Source organism: Mus caroli, unplaced genomic scaffold (genome assembly GCF_978045245.1).
Source record: "Mus caroli unplaced genomic scaffold, Mus_caroli_1 scaffold_16, whole genome shotgun sequence".
In the NCBI taxonomy this organism is placed as follows: Eukaryota; Metazoa; Chordata; class Mammalia; order Rodentia; family Muridae; genus Mus; species Mus caroli.
In genome coordinates, this window is record NW_028227271.1 from 21,507,126 (window position 1) to 21,526,329 (window position 19,204).

The window sequence follows — 19,204 nt, forward strand, 5'->3', positions numbered from 1 at the left end:
GAAGCTGTGTTCCACTCACCAGCAGTCTCAAAATCCTGTGGCGGGGGTCGTGGGTAGCTGGCGGGTGTCAGCCGACCCTGCGCCCTAGCTACCCCGGTGCTTTTCTGACCGGAAGAGCATGTAGTTCAGTTCTATCAGCCATCCTAGAGTGGTCTTACAGCTTAGTACCATGAAAAGAGGAACACTCCTGTCTCCTTTTGGTTTGTCTCTCTGTCATTGGACAATTGTGAACTATGTAACTGTGGGCACAGATGTCCAGTGACTCTTTGGAGAGCCTCCTTTTTCCCTGTATGTATTCGCTTTTTCTTTTAAAGGGAATTTTTTTTTGATATTTTCTTTCTTTACATTTCAAGTGTTATCCCCTTTCCTGGTTTCCTCTCTGAAAACTCCCTCCTCTATCCCCTCCCCCATTCCCACTGCTCTCCAACCCACCCACTCCTGCCTCCTGGTCCTGGCCTTCTGCTCCACTGGGGCATGGAGCCTTCACAGGACCAAGGTCCTCTCTTCCCATTGATGTCTGACTAGGCCATCCTCTGCTACATATGCAGCTGGAGCCATTGAGTCCCACCATGTGTACTCTCTGGTTGGTGGTTTAGTCCCTGGGAGCTCTGGGAGTACTGGTTAGTTCATATTATTGTTCCTCCTATGGGGCTGCAAACCCCTTCAGCTCCTTGGTTTTTTTCTCTAGCTCCTTCATTGGGGACCCTGTGCTCAGTCCCATGGATGGCTGTGAGAATCCACTTCTGTATTTGTCAGGCACTGGCAGAGCCTCTCAGGAGACAGCAATATCAGGCTTCTGTCAGCAAGCACTTGTTGGCATCCACAATGGTGTCTGGGTTTGATGGTTGTATATGGGATGGATCCCCAGGTGGGGCAGTCTCTGGATGGTCATTCCTTTAGTATTTGCTCCACACTTTGTCTCTGTAACTCCTTCCATGGGTGTTTTGTACCCCCTTCTAAGAAGGATAGAAGTATCCACACTTTGGTCTTCCTTCTTCTTGAGTTTCATATGGTTTGTGAATTGTATCTTGGGTATTCTGAGCTTCTGGGCTAATATCCACTTGTCAGTGAGTTCATATCAGGTGTGTTCATTTGTGATTGGGTTACCTCACTCAGGATAATATCCTCCAGATCTATCCATTTGCCTAAGAGTTTCATAAATTCATTGTTTTTAATAGCTGAGTAGTATTCCATTGTGTAAATGTACCACATTTTCTGTATCCATTCCTTTATTGAGGGACATCTGGGTTCTTTCTAGTTTCTTGCTATTAGTTGGAGCATCTTCTGGGTATATGCCAAGAGTGGTATAGCTGGGTCCTCAAGTAGTATTATGTCCAATTTTGTGAGGAACCACCAAACTGATTTCCAGAGTGGTTGTACCAGCTTGCAATCCCACCAGCAATGGAGGAGTGTTCCTCTTTCTTTGCATCCTCACCAGCATCTGCTGTCACACGAGTTTTTGATCTTAGCCATTCTGATTGGCATGAGGTGGAATCTCAGGGTTGTTTTAATTTGCATTCCCCTGATGATTAAGGATGTTGAACATTTGTTTTAGGTGCTTCTCAGCCATTTGATATTCCTCAGTTGAAAATTCTTTGTTTATCTCTGTACCCCATTTTTAATAGGGTTATTTGGTTCTCTGGAGTCTAACTTCTTAAGTTCTTTTACATATTGGATATTAGTCCCCTATTGGATTTTGGATTGGTAAAGATCTTTTTCCAATCTGTTGGTGCCTTTTTGTTTTATTGACAGTGTTCTTTGCCTTATAGAAGCTTTGCAATTTTATGAGGTTCCATTTGTCAATTCTCGATCTTACAGCACAAGACATGGGTATTCTGTTCAAGAAACTTTCCCCTGTGACCATTATATGTTTCCCCTGTGACTTCGAGGCTATTCCCCACTTTTTCCTCTATAAGTTTCAGTGTCTTTGGTTTTATGTTGAGATCCTTGATCCAGTTGGACCTGAGTTTTGTACAAGGAGATAAGAATGGAACGATTTGCATTCTTCTACATGATAACTGTCTTTTGAACCAGCATCATTTGTTGAAAATGCTGTCTTTTTTCCACTGGATAGTTTTAGCTCCTTTGTCAAAGATCAAGTGACCATAAATGTGTGGGTTCATTTCTGGGTCTTCAATTCTATTCCATTGATCTACCTGCCTGCCACTATACCAATACCATGCAGTTTTTTATCACAATTGCTCTGTAGTTCAGCTTTAGGTCAGGGATGCTGATTCTACCAGAAGTTCTTTTATCGTTGAGGATAGTCTTCACTATCCTGGGTTTTTTGTTATTCTAGATGAATTTTAAAATTGCCCTTTCTAATTCTGTGAAGAATTGATTTGGAATTTTGATGAGGATTGTATTGAATCTGTACATTGCTTTTGGCAAGATGGCCATTTTTACTATATTAATCTTGCCAATCCATGAGCATGGGAGATCTTTCCATCTTCTGAGATCTTCGATTTCTTTATTCAGAGATTTGAAGTTCTTATCATACAGATATTTCACTTGCTTAGTTAGAGCCACACAAAAATATTTTATATTATTTGTTACTGTTGTGAAGGGTTTTTCTTCTCTAATTTCTTTCCCTGCTCATTTATCATTTGTATAGTGGAAGGCTACTGATTTATTTGAGTTAATTTTATGTCCAGCCACTTTGCTGAAGTTATTTGTCAGCTGAAGAAGTTCTCTGGTAGAATTTTTGGTGTCATTTATGTATTGGGAATAAAATTTCACTAACCCCACATCTAATAGAGGGATGATATCCAAAATATATGAAGAAGCGATGAAGTTAGCCACCAAGAAACCAAACAACTGAATAAAAAAATTGGTTATAAAAGTAAACACACAATTCACAACAACAACAAAAAAATCTCAAATCACTGAGAAGCATTTCAAGAAATGTTCAAAGTACTTATTGAGTAGGGAAATGCAAACCAAAGTATTAAGAGATTCGACCTTATACCACTCAGAATGGCTAAGATCAAAACCTCAGGTGACAGAACATGTTGACAAGAATGTGGAGAAAGAACACTTCTCCATTGCTGATGGGATTGCAAACTTGTACACCCACTGTGGAAATCAATTTGGAGATTCCCCAGTAAATTGGAAATAGATCTAACTGCAGAACCAGCTATATTACTCTGGGTATATACCCAAAAGATGCCCCACCATGCAACAGGGGCAGGTGTCCCACTATGTTTATAGTGGCCTTGTTTGTGATAGCTGGAAACTGGGAACAACCCAGATCCTCACAACAGAAGAATGGCTACAGAATTTGTAGTTCATTTACAGAATGGAACACTACTCAGTTATTAAAAACCGGGACACCATGAATATTGCAGGCAAATGAATGGAACTAGAAAAATATCATCCTGAGTGAGGTAACTAAGACCACAAAGGATATCCACAATATTTATTCACTAATACGTGGATATTTGCCATAAAATACAGACTACTCAGGATATAATCCACAGATCTCAAGAAGTTTAACAAACCAAAAGGCCCAAGTGAGGATGCCTCAATTCCACTTTTAAGGGAGAAGAAAGTAATCATGGGGGTGGGGGGGCAGGAAGGGAGGGACTGGGTTGGGAAAGCAGATGGGGAGTGGAATAGGGGAAGGTGATTATGTATTGGTGGTGGAAAAGGACTGAACCCCTAAGGGCCAGAATAAATTATGGAAACAGGCAACCTCAGAAGGTAGAAGTTGGGGGAACCCTCTAGAATATACCAAAGACCTGGGAAGTGAGAGTCTCTCAGGACTCAAAGGGAGGGACCCTAGATAGAATCCCCTACAGTGATGAGAGGGAACTTGTAGAGTCCACCTCTAGTAGAAAAACAGGGAATCAAGTGGAGGGATGAGTTTGTCATCCCACAGTCAAAAACTCTGAGCCAGAATTGTTCCTGTCTGAAAGAACTGCAGGGACAAAAATGGAGAAGATCCCGAGGGAAAGGAGGTCCAGTGATAGGCCCAAATTGAGAGCCAGCTTAAGGGGAGTCCCCAAGGCCTGACACTTACTGATGTTATGGCACACTTACAAACAGGAGCATAGCCTATTATCATCTTAAAGCCCCAAGAAAGAGTAACATGCAGATATTTACACCCAATGAATGGACAGAAGCTGGTAATCCCTGTGGTTGAATTGGGGAAAAACTAGAAGAAGCTAAGGAGGAGCAATCTACTCTAGATAACCAGCAATCTCACCTACCCTGGACCCCTGCTCAGACACTGAGACACCAACAAGGCAGCATACAGCAGCTGATACACATATACAACATAAGACTGTCTGTTCTTGACTCAGTGAGAGAAGATGCACCTAAATCTCAAGGGCCTTGAGGCCCCAGTGTGTGGGGAGGTCTGGTATGGTGGAGGATTGTGGCATGGGGACATCCTCTTGGAGACAGGGAGAAGACATATGGGATGAGGAACAATCAGAAAGTGAACTGGGAGGGAGATGAAGACTGGAGTGTAAAAAAAGGTTAAAGGAAAAAAAAGTGGGTGGTGGGGGATAGCAAATCTCAGTTCTGCCTGCATCATGCCTACCCAGATGCTGCCATGCTCCAGCCTTGATAATGGGCTAAACTTTTCAAAATGTAAGAAAGTCCCAATTAAATGATTTTCTGTATATGAGTTGCTTTGGTCATGGTGTCAGAAATAAAACCCAGACAGAAGTTGCTGCCAGGAGTAGGATATTGATAGGCCTGACTATAAAAGTATAAATTCTACGTGAAGAAAAATTTACATCCAGGTTTGGTGGACCACGCCTTTAATCCCACTGCTTAGGAGACAGTCATGTAGATCTCTGAGTTCAAAGACAGTCTACAGAGCAAGTTCTAAGTCAGCCAAGCTTAATTTGTAAAGGAGCTGGAGAAGAGAAAGTTGGTGATAAGGTGATAAAACAAGGGGGGCAAGTTCTAGCCTGTAGGATAGTCTAGGTCTCCTTCTTGCATCCTTTTTTTTTTTTTTTTTTGGTTTCTGCTGCAATTAACAGGTCATCTACATACTGCACAAGAGTTATATCTGGGTTGTTGACTCTGTACTCACACTGGTCCTCATGCAAAACTTCATCAAAAATATTCTTGTAGCCTTAAGGCAGGTAAGGCCAGGTGAGTTGTCCTTTAATGCCTCTTTCAGGATCATGACCCTCAAAGGCAAATTATTTCTGACTTTTGGGAGCCAAGGGTAAGCTGAATAAAGCATTCTTTAGGGCCAGAACAGAACACCATTTCCAATATGGAGGTAGAGAGGTCAATAGGGTATAAGGATTAGGTACCATTGGTGTATGTCCATTACCCTGCCATTAACTTCCCATAGATGCTGGACAAGGCAGTTGTCATTGGACTTTGGCTTCTTCACAGGCAATAATGGGATGTTCCAGGCTGACTGGCATGGCCTAAGGATTCCTAAGGTCAACAGTTTTCAGATACGGGGAACCATCCCTTTCTGTGCATCTTGGAACATGGGATATTGGAGAACCTGTACTGGGTCAGCTCCTGGCTTGAGCTCTACAAATACAGGGTGTCAATGTTTTGCCAGCCCCATGACTCCAGTCTCTACCAATGCCTGGGGAAATTCTGCCAGCTAGGCATCCAGGTCTTGTTTGGGGGTAGCTGGTGACTCATATAGTCTATACTCAGTCTCAGAGGCCAGGTCAAATGTCAGCACCTGACTTGGATTGCCATTCTAGCCCATTACCCGTTTTTTCCCAGGGTCAAATTGAATCTGGGCTCTCATTTTGGCTAATAGATCTCTCCCCAGTAAGGGGTATGGGCATCCAGGAATCACTGTGAAGGAGTAAGACACTCATCCCATCCCCAAGTCCACTGTCCTTTTGGTAGTCCATGGGTATTTTTTGGCCTCTGTGGCTCCCTGGAACTAGGATTTCTTATTAGACAATGGCCCTTCAGCTTTCATGAGCACTGAATGTTGGGCTCTAGAATCTACTTGGAAGTCTAGAGGCTCTCCTACACACACACTCTAAGGGCTATCCTGGGCTAGGGGAGTGGGTTCAAGCCCCAACTCCCTCAGTCTTCCTCTTTCTCAATGACCATAGTCTTGTTTTGGGGCTTTTTCTTTGTGTATTCTCTGGCCCAGTGTCCTTTCTATTTACAATAGGCACATTGGACCTAAGGCTGGTCAGCGGCTTTCTACAGCCTCTGGCCAGCAGCCTTCTCTAGGTTCTTTCCCCTCTGTGATGTTCTGGACCTGGCACCTCCTTTCTCTCTGGTCCTGGTTACCATTGGCTAGCAGGAATTTGGCTAGATCTCTGTTTAATATCTTCCCTGTCTTAATTTTCTATTCGTCTTTAGTTTCCCTGTTATGGAACACTTTCTCTCCAGCCTCCACTAAATCTCTCAATAACTTTTCCTTTAGTCTTTCTAGTTTCTGTAACTTCCTCCTAATGTCTGGTGCTGACTGATTTATAAATGTCAGCACCACTGTGTTAGAAGTCTCCGTTTCTTTGGAATCTAAGTGTGTATAACAGTGGAAAGCATCCATAATCCTCTCAAAGAACTCTGTTGGGTTTTCATTATCTTTCTGCCTGACATCATAAACTTTAGCCAAATTTGTGGACCAGTTGGCAGCTGCCCTGAGACCTGCCATTAGAGACTGGTGATAGACTTGAAGATGCTTCGTACCTGTCCCTATATTATAATCTTAAGCTGGGCTCCTGAGAGGGAACCCCTCATCAATATCCGCTTGATTCTAAGTTGGAGTGCCATTGGCACCTAGAACATTCTTCCGGGCCTCCAGGATGATACATTCCTTTTCCTCTGTTGTAAAGAGAATCTGCAATAATTGCTGACAATCATCCCAAGTAGGCTGATGAGTAAAAAGGATGGTGTCTAAGAGACCAATGAGCTCTTTAGGGTTATCAGAGAACCTATCATGCTCTCTTATCCAATTGTAAAGACCATCCATAGCGAAAGACCAGTAATGATGGGGCTGATTTCTCTGTTCATCAACTGGCCCTGTTGCTCTCAGGGGTAAGGAAGTGGAATCTGCCTCTGGTGCTACAGCCTGGGGGCAGTGCTGCAGCACACCTGCTTCTAGTCCCCTGGGCCAGACCTCCCTCCATTCCTGAGGTGGACACTACTGGAACCTGGGGCACTCCTTCTGGGGGATACATGGGCGAGAGTAGAGCCAGTTCAGGGACCTCTGGCTCTGCTAGGGAAATCTCCTGAGGAGGAAACATGTGCACAGGTCCCATGGGCGGAGGGTACAGGTGGAAACTCCAGGGATGGATATGCCTGCATGGGTCCCACCAGGGGCAGAAGCAACTGCACAGTCCTCCCTGCAGGGGCACAGGGGGAGGCAGGATCCCAACTTAAGCAGGGGTCACTGCCTCCATCAGAGCTGATGCTTGAGCGTAAGGTGGTGGGAAAATGGGATAGAGGGGCTTTGAAGACTTGGGAGACTTCCCGCTTTTGTTCTTCTGTCCTCAGAGTGGGCATGATTCCTGGAGGCAAAGTAGTTTTGGTTAGGGGCAATAGAAAATATTTCACCCAAGGTGGTGGATTGGCAATCAAATCTTTTCAGACTACAATGTAGGGGACTTGTTCTGGATGCCCCTGGATGCCTTCTGGAACACTTTGTCTTCCATCGCTAGCACCATGGGGAGATGGAAAGTCCCCTCTGGTGGCCATCCTACTCTGAAGGTAGGCCACTCCGATCTGCAAAATGTGTGCATTTTATTCTTGCTCATGCCCACAGAGAGATTGTGAGCTCTGGCTTTACTTCCCTAAAGTGAGCTAAGACAATGTTAAGAGTGTGGGAGGGAAGAAAGTAAGAGTTAACCTGTGCCATTGCATCTGTCATCATCCAGTATAACATGAGACTAAACACTACCAGAACTACTACTGACAGAACCACACACATCTTGACTGGAAACAAAGGTAAATCCAAGCACTAGGACTCACAGACTCCCACCCTGGAAAGCAGAAGCAAGGCAGATACAGAAGCAGACTGTGCAGAGGTCTCTCCTTGAGCACTTCCAACCAATGGGTGGGTACCTTGTCCACCCTGGACCTGGAGGTCAGGAATGTCTTCCTGCTCCTTATGGATGTGACTGCCCAGCAAGTCCACTTTAGCCACTTCTTGCCACTTACACTGTTACCTTGAGGCTTTTCCTCATGCCAAAATATGGCCAGAGAGAACAGACAGGAACAATGAACAATACAAAAACACTGACACTTACCACACTTGCTGGCCAACTTAGACTCTCCAGACTGCAGTTTCCAGGGATCTGCTGGGGAATTCCGGACAAGCACCCAAATGTTGTGTACAAAATTCTAAGGGTCCCCCAGGAGAACTTTAAGAACCACTGAGCCGGATGCAAAGAAACAAAAGAGTTTTTATTAATTTGAGCCAGAATCAGATTGCAAAACTTCCCACTGTGTAGGACAGGAGTGTGACCCTGAGCTTAGAGTGCTTGGATTCTTTGAATTTTAGGGTGATGGGGAAGGTGACAAGGCAAGTCATTTTCCAAACACGATATCATTTGTTCAGGCATCAAGGTGGGATCTCTCGACTGGGAGGGGGAATGCTTCTGACCTGGGGAGTAACTTTATGGTACTATTAGGAACTAGTATGTTTTTATGACTAGTCACAGTTACCTGTGACCCCTGATTACCCGAATTTTATGACCCAAACAAGGGACCCTAATCTCCCCAAGGATGTTTGGGTTTTGTCTCTTCCCCAAGGACAGGCGCCAGCTGCACCTGGGAAGTCCTTAGCCATTTATTAGTGAGAGTGCCAGCCTTGGCAGAAAGGAGGTAAGGGAGGTTGTTGTTTGTTTATTCTCAAGCTGGAATTTGGGGCTCCTCAGAGGGGCTTCATTAAGGGGTGTCTTTATGGAAACAGAGATAGCAACATTCTGGCATCAGACCAAGTCCCCTTTGAATGACCAGGAAGGGGAAGGAAGCCTTGAGCTTGCTGCAAGAAGGAGCAAGGAGAGGGGAAGGGAACTTCTGTGAGAAAGTGCAGAGGCAAGCTGCCAGTGCACATCAGCACCATAAAGAAAGACTATGAGAGGCTATTGGTGAAGTGTACTTGCCCAGAAGACCCCAGCATATTGGAGATACCAGTACCATGGAATGATCACCAAGAACAGCAATAGCAGTAGAATAGATCAACCTGAGCCTAGAGTACTACAGATAGCACAGCTGGAAAAAGGATGGTCAACCATTGGAAAAGCCCAGAATATCATGTGTTAATCCCAGACACTAAAACTAGAAGCTGTAACATTGTAGTTGCCTTGGAGACCCCATGATGTTCGAGATGCCAGAGCCATGGCCCATCTACTGAGTAGAGCTGCTAACACGGAGTAGAAGTAGCTAAGGAGAAAGAAGTTTGTTGCAGTCAACAAAGATGAAAAAGGAGTTGGAGATCTGAAGACCACTTGGACATGAGACATGGAGATGTTGGGAGTTTGCCCAGCTACTTTCCTGTCTAGCCTTGGGGATTACAGTTAAGTGATTGGATGAATCTCAGAAGAGACTTTGAACTTTGGACTTCTTACATTGTTGAGACTGCTTTAGACTCTGGGGACCTTTGAAGTAGGCCTAATATATTTTGCATTATGGTTTTTTTTATATAGGTGTGGCCCTGAAAGACTCATTTGTTTGAAAAAGCCTATGGGGTCCAGGGAGTGGGATGGTATGGTTTTATATACTTGGCCAAGGGACTGGCACTATTAGAAGGTGTGGCCCTGTTGGAGTAGGTGTGTCACTGTGAGTGTGGGCTTTAAGACCTCATCCTAGCTTACTGGGAGCCAGTATTCTAGAAACCTTCAGATGAAGATGTGGAACTCTCAGCTTTGCCTGCACCATGCCTGCCCAGACACTGCCATAGTCCTGCCTTGATGATAATAGACTAAACCTCTGAAGCTGTAAGCCAGCCTCAATTAAATGTGGTTCTTTATAAGAGTTGCCTTGGTCATGGTGTCTGCTCACAACAGAAAAACCCTAACTGAGACACAAGTCTACTCCCTTCAGCACCATAAAAAAGCCACTGGATGGTTTATAGTTCAGTTCTATTGCCCATCTTAGAATGGTCTTGGAGCTTAGTACCATGTAATTAGGGGACCACTAGTCCCTCTTTTTGTTTGTTTATCTGTCATTGGACAATTCTGGACCATGTAGCTATTGGCATGAATGTCCAATGACCCTTTGTGGAGCCTCATTTGCCTTGTGTATGTTTTCTCAGATGGAAATCCTGGGTGATATCATCATTAGTAGTTTTGTTGAGTAATTCCTGTACAGTTGTTCTTGGTGCTGGTTTACACTCTCTGAAGAATGCACAAGGCTCTGCAGGATCTGCCCCCTGGAAGCCTGTGCTTCCAGGGCTGTTTTGATAAAACCACAAAGTGAGGTTGTGGCCTCATTGTCCTAATAATAAGTGACAGTGGGCATTGTTTATGTGATTGTTGGCTGCTTGTCTGCTCACTTTGCAGAAATGTCTGTGCAAGCCTTAGGCTCATACTTCCTACAGATGTCTGATATACAATTTTGTTTCTGACTTTTACTGTCTAGTCAGATGTTTGGAGTGACATTAGTTCTTCCTCTCATGGATTGCTTCTCTTCTTCCCTTTTAACAGCGAACTTGTTAAAGAACATTTGGTTTAATTTGTTTATTTATTATATATGTGTAGGTGGATGGGTGTGCCATGTGTGTATGCAGAGGGAGTTGTTTCTACCATAAGGAGTTAAAACACACCTTCTACTGTGTGGCTCCAAAAGCTCAAACTCAGACTGTTTGGATGGGTGGCTAATGTTTACCCACCAAGCCATTTCATCAGCCAGGCAGTGACCTGTGTCATGGATGTCTTTAACTATTACGAAAACCCAGTTTGGCTTTAGTTCTTGGATGCTTGGGCTATGTTCTTTGTGACCGGAAGTCTATTTGGATTGCAGAACAGTTTTACAAACCCCATCTACTTATTTAGAATGGAGGTTGGTGCAGTGTCATGATCCTGCTCATCAGTCCCCTTTCTGTGCATTTTAGAAATACACAAAATACTCCTCCAGGAATTATCTATGAGGTTGATTCTCAATGCTTTGCATTGCATTTCATGCCAAGTGAATAATCTGAGGCATTGATTCTGTGCTTTGAAATTTCCTAAGTAATTGACCATGGTAATGGACCATAGTCTCACTGGGGCCTCACACCATGAGAGGTACAATGAACGTCCAGGGATGAAAGTGTAACCAATGCTAGCCAACCTCAGCCATCAATTGTCCAAACACAGGTTTCTCAAGACAGCCCTCAAGAGTCAGAATCATCCTGAGTAAACTCCCCCTTCTGAGAATGCTTATGAAAAGAAAAAATACCTAGAGATGGCTCTTAAACTCACATTGGTTATTATTTCACTGAAAGGCAAAAAAGGGAAATAAACAGTGCACAAGACAGAGTCCAGGAGAGATGTTCCCATGTTCCATCTGTCCACTTCCAGAGAGTCCAAAGGACAGCAATCAATTATCTGTACACATGACTGCAGAGAATTGGAAACATGGGAGACCTACTGCCCACTGATGTCCAGGTTCTCAGTCCCAGTTTCCTGTTGTGGACATGGCACACAGTCAGCACCTCTGCTCATCTTAGATAATGTCATGTATGACACAGACAGGAAGAGATGAGAAGTCCAATGTGTTGTCCCAGACCGACATGCAGGTTTAATCATCTGGCACCAGAAGTTATTCTACTAGGGTCCTGGAGCCAACCTGGAGGAACCCAACAGCCGGAGTCTGTCAGTAACCTGAGGAAGTTGTCTCCCTAGTCCCCTGTCTGATCATGATCCAGGCTAGTGTCCTGTCTAACATGTAGGTCTCCTTTCAAGACAAATTGGGGCTCAGGAAAGTCCCTTGTCTCTGCCACAAAATATGGTGCCATTCTATCAAAACATGAATCTTGATTGGGCAGGGCCAAGAATCATGGATAGGAAGAGAGAGCAGGCTTAGAGTATTCAAGCCAGCAATAAACATGGAGTCACCCACAGGCTCCAGTGATACAGACATGGTCAGTGCAGGGGAGGTATGGACAGCTGAGAGGAGGAGAGTGGTGTGTAGTCCTTTCTGTAGGGTTGCATGGTGTGGTCTCTATTCAGCCCCTGCCTCCCTTCTGCCACACAGAAGGTGCAGCAGAGATATCCTACCTAGATTCTACTGGGACTTCTGAGCCTTTGATCTTCAGAGGTGTGGATCCAACAAGGACAGGGACTGAGCCTATGCTGACCCTAGTGAATGGTGAGCTGGCATGTGCTGTGGCACAGCAGTGCCCAGCACACAAGTACCATTTGTTGGAAGACTCAGGAGCCATCTTTCTGTTTTCTTCAATGCAACCCATCCTGACCATAGCCTTTGGCCTGAAGAGAAGTCTGCCTTATCTATGTTAATGTGGAAGACTGTTGCCAGGAGAGATTGACACACCAAGGAACAGAGAGTGAATAAGAGACAGATGCCAGCATATGACAAGTACCTGAACCAACTTAGAGGCCCACCAAGATTCCCAGACCATTTCTCAGCTTCCTCAGACTGGATCTCAGAGATGTGGCATTTTATATCTTCCTGTCTGATCAACTGAGTGACTACAGACCTGTAGTGAAGATTGTAAATACTCTAGTTCCCTTCCCCCAGTGGCCCTCACTCACCCACAGGGAATCCAGCTGCTCTCCCCCATGCCCTTCCCTTACCCATAGGGGTTCCAGCCTCATTTCCGCTAATGCAGGAGACAGCTCTGACAGCTCACACACCCAGAGAAGCCATTGACTGAATGCCAGTCAACCCCCATGTCCTGCCAAAAAACAAACAAACAAACAAAAACCCTGCTCTACAAAGTACTAGAAGGTCTTATCTCTCTGTTAGGCATGTCATCAAGCCACCAAAGCTTTGAATGTGTACCATACCAGATGATTTTTCTGCACACAATGATCAGATCATCCACCTTGAAGCAGAGGTCCACTGGACATTTACCTACCATGCTCAGCTGAGCAGAATCAACTTGCTCAGCTCGAAAGAGGGACTGATCCTCTCTGGCCCCTCCCTACACTTGGACAAACAAAACACAGGATTAGGGCTGGAGGCAGAGGACAAAGGGCAACCCTGGCACTCCTTGTATAGTTTCAGGATGCAAGCTCAAGGCTTCTTGATCCTAGGTGTTGTATTGAGTGTTGTCCATTGGCCTCTGGGAAGCCTGGGCAGCAGTGGGGCAGTCATGGAGCTGCTGACTGGGACTGGCTTGTGGCCTGTGGCCATATTCACAGTCATCTTCATATTACTAGTGGTCCTGATGCACCGACGCCAGCGCTGGACTTCTCGCTACCCACCAGGCCCTGTGCCATGGCCTGTGCTGGGTAACCTGCTGCAGGTGGACCTACATAACATGCCATACAGCTTGTACAAGGTGAATATAGTAGGGGAGTATGGTAACTGATGTTATGGTGTCCTTAGCAGCACATAGTGGGGGTTAAGCAACAAGTCATACAGGGATCTGGGCCCCCAAGAAGAAACAGGCTTATCAATTTTTTGGTGGCAGCCACTGGGACTTTCTCGGGCAAAAGTTTTGGAGGTTATGGTCCAGGAGGTGAAGCAGGATGTGACAACAAGGTTCAGTCTAGTTGGGGAGGACAGCAGGCATAGAGGTGCCAAGTCCCTTATGATCCTGTCAAAGCCGAGGTCTTGGCCTGCTGGGAGGTCTAATGCACCACGTCAGCCAGAACACTGAGTGGAGAGAGAAGATGTTACTGCTGAAGATCTTGCCACTATGTGCTCTCTGGCCACATTGCCCATCTGGAGGAAACAGATTTTCTTCATGTGTGATGAAATGCTAAGGGTCCCCAGGACAATTTTGTGGCTCTGGCAATGTAACAACTGGGTGGTCACATCTACTGTGATTCCTTTGCTGAACTTAAAAGATAAGACAGTGGTAGGCATCCTCAGGCTGGGGATGGAGCTTAAGAATGAACATTTTTCTTGGATATATGAGGAAGAAGGTTTACACACACACATCCATGTGCATGCACACAAACATTCACACACACACACACACACACACACACACACACACACACAAACTGGAACCCATATGTGCATGTTCAACACCTTGCCCATGTTTGCATAGTGAGCCAGGTTCTATGATACGTGGGGACGACTACTTCCTATGTGCTCTGTCCCTCTACTTCTGCTTCACAACCGCTATGGTGATGTGTTCAGCCTGCAGATAGGCTGGAACCACATGTTCGAGATCAACAGACTGAAGGCAGTACAGGAAGCACTGGTGACCTGTGGAGAAAACATTGCTGACCACCCTGAAATGCCCATCTTTCCACACCTAGGCTATGGACAAAAAGCTAAAGGCAAAAGGCTGTGTGGGGGCAGAGATGGCATCAAAGCCAGACAAGGGGGACAGTGAGCAAAGGAAGGCCAGATCATGATGCAGGTGTTAATGTAGTTAAGCTTTGCAACAGAAATCCATTGTGGAGCCTCCTGAGCATGGTGGAGGGTGGTAGAGACATGTACTGGAGGAAGGGGTATGGGGTCCACCGACAAAGAAGAAGAGAAATGAAGGTGGGAGAGGGCACCAAAGCCTGGTGTCCTTGGTTTTACACAGATGTATCTGCAGGTGTGGTCCTTGCTCCTTATGGGCCTGAGTGAAGAGAGCAGAGGCGATTCTCTGCGTCGACCCTGTGCAACTTCAGCCTGGGCAAGAAATCACTGGAGCAGTGGGTGATGGAAGAGGTTGGACACCTCTGTGATGTCTTCACTGCCCATGCTGGTGAGTGATGGGTGTGTAGTTCAAGTGGGGGCAGGGAGATATCACCAATATCCTGAAATTTCCTTGCATCTCCACACCCAGGGAGTCCCCTCAATCCTTACCCTCTCTTGGACAAAGCCGTGTGCAATGTGATTGTGTCTCTCATTTATGCTCATCGCTTAGAGTATGGAGACCCTGACTTCATCAAGATGCTAAAAGTATTGAAAGAGAACATGGGAGAAAATATTGGCTTGTTTCCAGAGGTAGGAGCCTCAAGGGCAGCCTCTATAGAATTTCTATGCTGTTCATTTTCCCAGAGAAGGCTGTAGACAAGAGATTTGGAAAGGACACATCTAGAAGTGTCCACCACAGTAATAGGAGCCTGGAGATTGACATACAGCAAAAGGAAGTGAGAAGTTGACCAAGGTCAGGGCTTCTACAAGCTGAGACCCTGGCCCTCTGCCCACATAGAACATCTGTGAGATTTTCCAGGTAGTAAACTTTTTTGTCCACCATGCAGTAGATAGAGCCTGAAGGCTAGAACTAAGGAGGACTCAGGTGATGGGTGGGAAAAAATGGGCCTGTGTCTATCATGGAAGAGGCTGGAAACTAAGACTGGCTGAGATCAACACTAAGCCCATGTACCCAGGAGCCAGAGAGATGGTCAGAGGGTAAAGGAGCTTGCCAGGCAAGTAGGATGTTTGACTTTCATGAAAGTCATGTGGTTAGGTAAGAACTGACTCTGTATGTTTATCCCAGACCACAACATCTTTGCTGTTGCAATAGCACTCATCAAATCGTGCATACATTGAAATAATAATAGTAATAATAATAATAACTACTATTATTATTATTATTAGAAATCTTATTTACTCAACTCTTTAAACTAAAGGTGGGAGGAAGTTCTAGAACATTCTATGGCTGTTACAGGTTCTGAACACATTCCCAATTCTCCTACACATCCCAGGGTTGGCTGACAAAGTCTTCCCTGGGCAAAAGACATTTCTCACAATAGTGGATAAGCTGGTGACTGAGCACAAGAGGACCTGGAACCCGGACCAGCCACCTCAAGACCTGACTGATGCCTTTCTGGCTGAGGTGGAGAAGGTGAGAGAGTGTGAGATCTGGTGTCCATTGCACTGACTAACCCAGTGAAACCAAATTGTAACCACCTGAAGTCATTGGGTAGGTATTATTGGGGCACTCTAGCCTCTACACTGATTCTGTTGTCCTGCTCTGTCCTAGGCAAAGGGAAACCCTGAGAGTAGCTTCTATGGTGCAAATCTACATCTGGTTGTCCTTGGCCTGTTGGGTGCTGCAACTGTGACCACCTCAATCACACTGTCCTGGGCTCTGCTGCTTATGATCCTGCATCCGGATGTGCAGTGTGAGCCTGGCTGGGGCTGTCAAGAAAGGAGGAGGAGGGTAGAGGTAAACTCCTTAAACTTACTTGGGACACTTGTAGATCCCAGCATTGAGTTAACCCAGACTGTAGTAAGTATGGTTGCCTTATTTCTCCCATGGATCCAGCCCTTAACAGAGAGGTAGTGGATGGACAAGGGGCACCCCCTGAAGCATCTTAACTGATGGGATAATGTCCTTCCAGGCCAAGTACAACAGGAAATTGATGAGGTCATTGGGCATGTGTGGCTTCCAGAGATGGCAGACCAGGTCCGCATGCCCTTCACCAATGCTGTCATTCATGAGGTGCAGCGCTTTGCAGATATCATCCCAATGACTTTGCCACACAGGACTTCTTGTGACATTGAAGTGAGGGGCTTTCTTATCCCTAAGGTAGGTCTGGGTCCCTCCAGTGTCTAGTCACTGTTGCCAGCTACCCGATGACTTGATCTGCCCAGTTAAGAAGGACTAGATTATAGGCATTCCAATTCTCAACTCAAGGGAACCAACTTCCCCTGGGTAAGTATGGGAATAGAAACAAGAACAATAACTGTACTTTAGAATCCCTAGCTAGAAATGCAGGCAAGGTAAAATATGGCAGGAGTGGTTGTAACAGTCACTACCTACAAATACAGGTCACAGTGTGTACATCTGTCCCATCACATTTCCATGTCACAGTATTAATGAAAGCTGTGAAGCTTCTGTGGTGAGTTTATATGACAGCATCCAGCGTGTGTGGTAACAGGCTGTGCCTGTGAATGTCGTGACTAGTAAGGGTCTAGTAAAACTCACCCTGTTCATGTTCACACAATGTGCTTTATGCCAGAGGATGACTCTCATCTCCAACCTGTCCTCCCTGCTGAAGGATGAGACTGTCTGGGAGAAGCCCCTCTGCTTTCATCTTGAACACTTCCTGGATGCCCAAGGCCACTTTGTGAAGCATGAGGCCTTCATGCCATTCTCAGCAGGTGCATCTAGGGTGCCTTCCTGCTTGTCTTTCCCCAGGGTGCATTGGAGGGTGGATCACCAATCAGGTCCCAGACTAACTGAGCCCTCTTCTACACACAGGGTGTAGATCATGCCTGGGGGAATCCCCTGGCCCGCATGGAGCTCTTCCTCTTCTTCACCTGCCTCCTACAGCGCTTTAGCTTCTCAGTGCCTGATGGACAGCCCCTTCCCAGTGATTATGGCATCTATACAATGCCAGTTACTCCAGCACCCTACCAGCTCTGTGCAGTGGTTCACTAGCAGGGGCAGTGGCTCCAGCCATCATCACAGATTGTTCTGACTGATGTCCACACACACAATCTGTGGAACATAGCTTCTTTGTGCTCTCAGAAAACAATTCCTACAAGATTTAATCTCACTGATGCTTCTCTCTTCTTATTCACCAATAATTTGTTAGCTCCAGCTAAACAGCCACAATTGTTCCTACTACTATTACTACTACTACTGGCAGCTATACTTGATAAGGTGTAAGACTCACCAAAGTGGTACCAGTTTTGAAGGCAGGAAGGGGTCATGAAGAGCAGCTGAGTATTGGTACTGTGAGAAGCCATAGAAGGCTATTAGTGTAGGTGCAGCCTCAGTTGCAGTTAACAGTTTAGGAGTGAAGGGGTCATGCAGATTTGAGGTTAGGCACCATGAAGAGAATCTATGGGAGCTGTTGATAAAGCTTACTTGCTGCAGAATACCTCAGCATATTGGAGATGCCAGTACCATGGGCTGATCACCAAGAACAGCAGCAGCAGTGGAGTGGATCAATCCGTGCTTAGAGTGCTACAGAGGGTAGAGCTGGAGAAGTGACACCAGCTCTTTAGGGAAGCCCAGAAGATCATGTCTGGATCCAGACACTGAAACAAGAAGTTATAGCATTGAAGTTGCCTTGGAGACCCCAAGATGTTTGAAATGACAGAGCCATGGGCTATCTGCTGAGAAAGGCTGTTAACAGGGAATGGAACCAGTGTAGGTAAAAGAAGTTTTTTGCTGTCAACAAAGATGAAAAAGAAGTTGAATATCTGAAGGCTGCTTTGACAGCAGACATGGAGATGCAGTGTTTGGACTTTAACTGGCTTGTTTCTTGTATTGCTTTGGGTATTACAGTTAAGTGATTGGAGGAATTTCAGAAGAGACCTTGAATTTTGGACTTTTAACATTGTTGGGACTGCTATAGACTATGGGTCCCTTGAAGTTGAACTAACTATACTTTGCATTATGCTATTGGAGGTATGGCCCTGATAGACATATGTTTGAACAAGCCTATGGGGGACAGGGAGTAGAATGTTATATACTTGCTTGGCCCAGGGAGTGGCACTATTAAAAGGTGTGTCCCTGTTGGAGTACATGTGTTACTGTGAGAGTGGGCATCAAGACCCTCATCCTAGCTGACTGGGATCCAGTATTCTTCTAGGAGCCTTCAGATGAAGATGCAGAACTCTCAGCTCTGCCTGCACCATGCCTGCCCAGACACGACTATGCTCCCAACTTCATGATAATGGACTAAACCTCTGAACCTGTAAGGCAACCCCAATTGAATGTGGTTCTTTATAAGAGTTGCCTTGCTCATGGTGTCTCTTCACAGTAGTAAAATCCTAACTAAGACACATGTCCACTCCTTTAAGCCACACAGGAAAAGCCACAGTATGTTTTGTAGTTCAGTGCTATCAGCCATCTTGGAATGGTCTTGGAGTTTACTACCATGGAAAAGGGGGACAACTACTGTCCCTTTTTTTGTTTGTCTCTCTGTCATTGGACATTTGTGAACCATGTAGCTTAGGACATGGATGTCGAATAACACTTCACGGAGAGTCCTTTGACTCTGTATGTATTTTCAAAGGGGAACTCCTGGGTCATTGCCTCCTTAGTAGTTTTGTTGAGGAATTCCTGTACAGTTTTCAGTCATGTTTGACATCCTATGAAGAATGCACAAGGCTCCTGAAATTCTGTGTTTCCAGGGCTGTTGTGATAGAACCACAAAGTGTGGTTGTGGCTTCATTGTCCTAATAATAAATGACACTGGGCATTGTTTATGTGATTGTTGGCTGCTTGTCT

General features: G+C 45.4%; 1 protein-coding gene across 1 annotated transcript; it reads left to right on the forward strand.

The window, feature by feature from the left end:
• The first annotated feature begins 3,611 nt into the window (after positions 1-3,611).
• LOC110289000 (cytochrome P450 2D3-like) lies at positions 3,612-19,187 on the forward strand. The gene is given in 10 exon segments (XM_085831716.1): positions 3,612-13,408; positions 14,189-14,354; positions 14,621-14,773; positions 14,855-15,015; positions 15,683-15,859; positions 15,998-16,139; positions 16,359-16,546; positions 16,980-17,121; positions 17,222-17,244; positions 17,246-19,187. Coding segments are annotated over 10 exon segments (1,824 nt in total). The 5' UTR covers positions 3,612-12,892; the 3' UTR covers positions 17,402-19,187.
• The last annotated feature ends 17 nt before the right edge of the window (positions 19,188-19,204 follow it).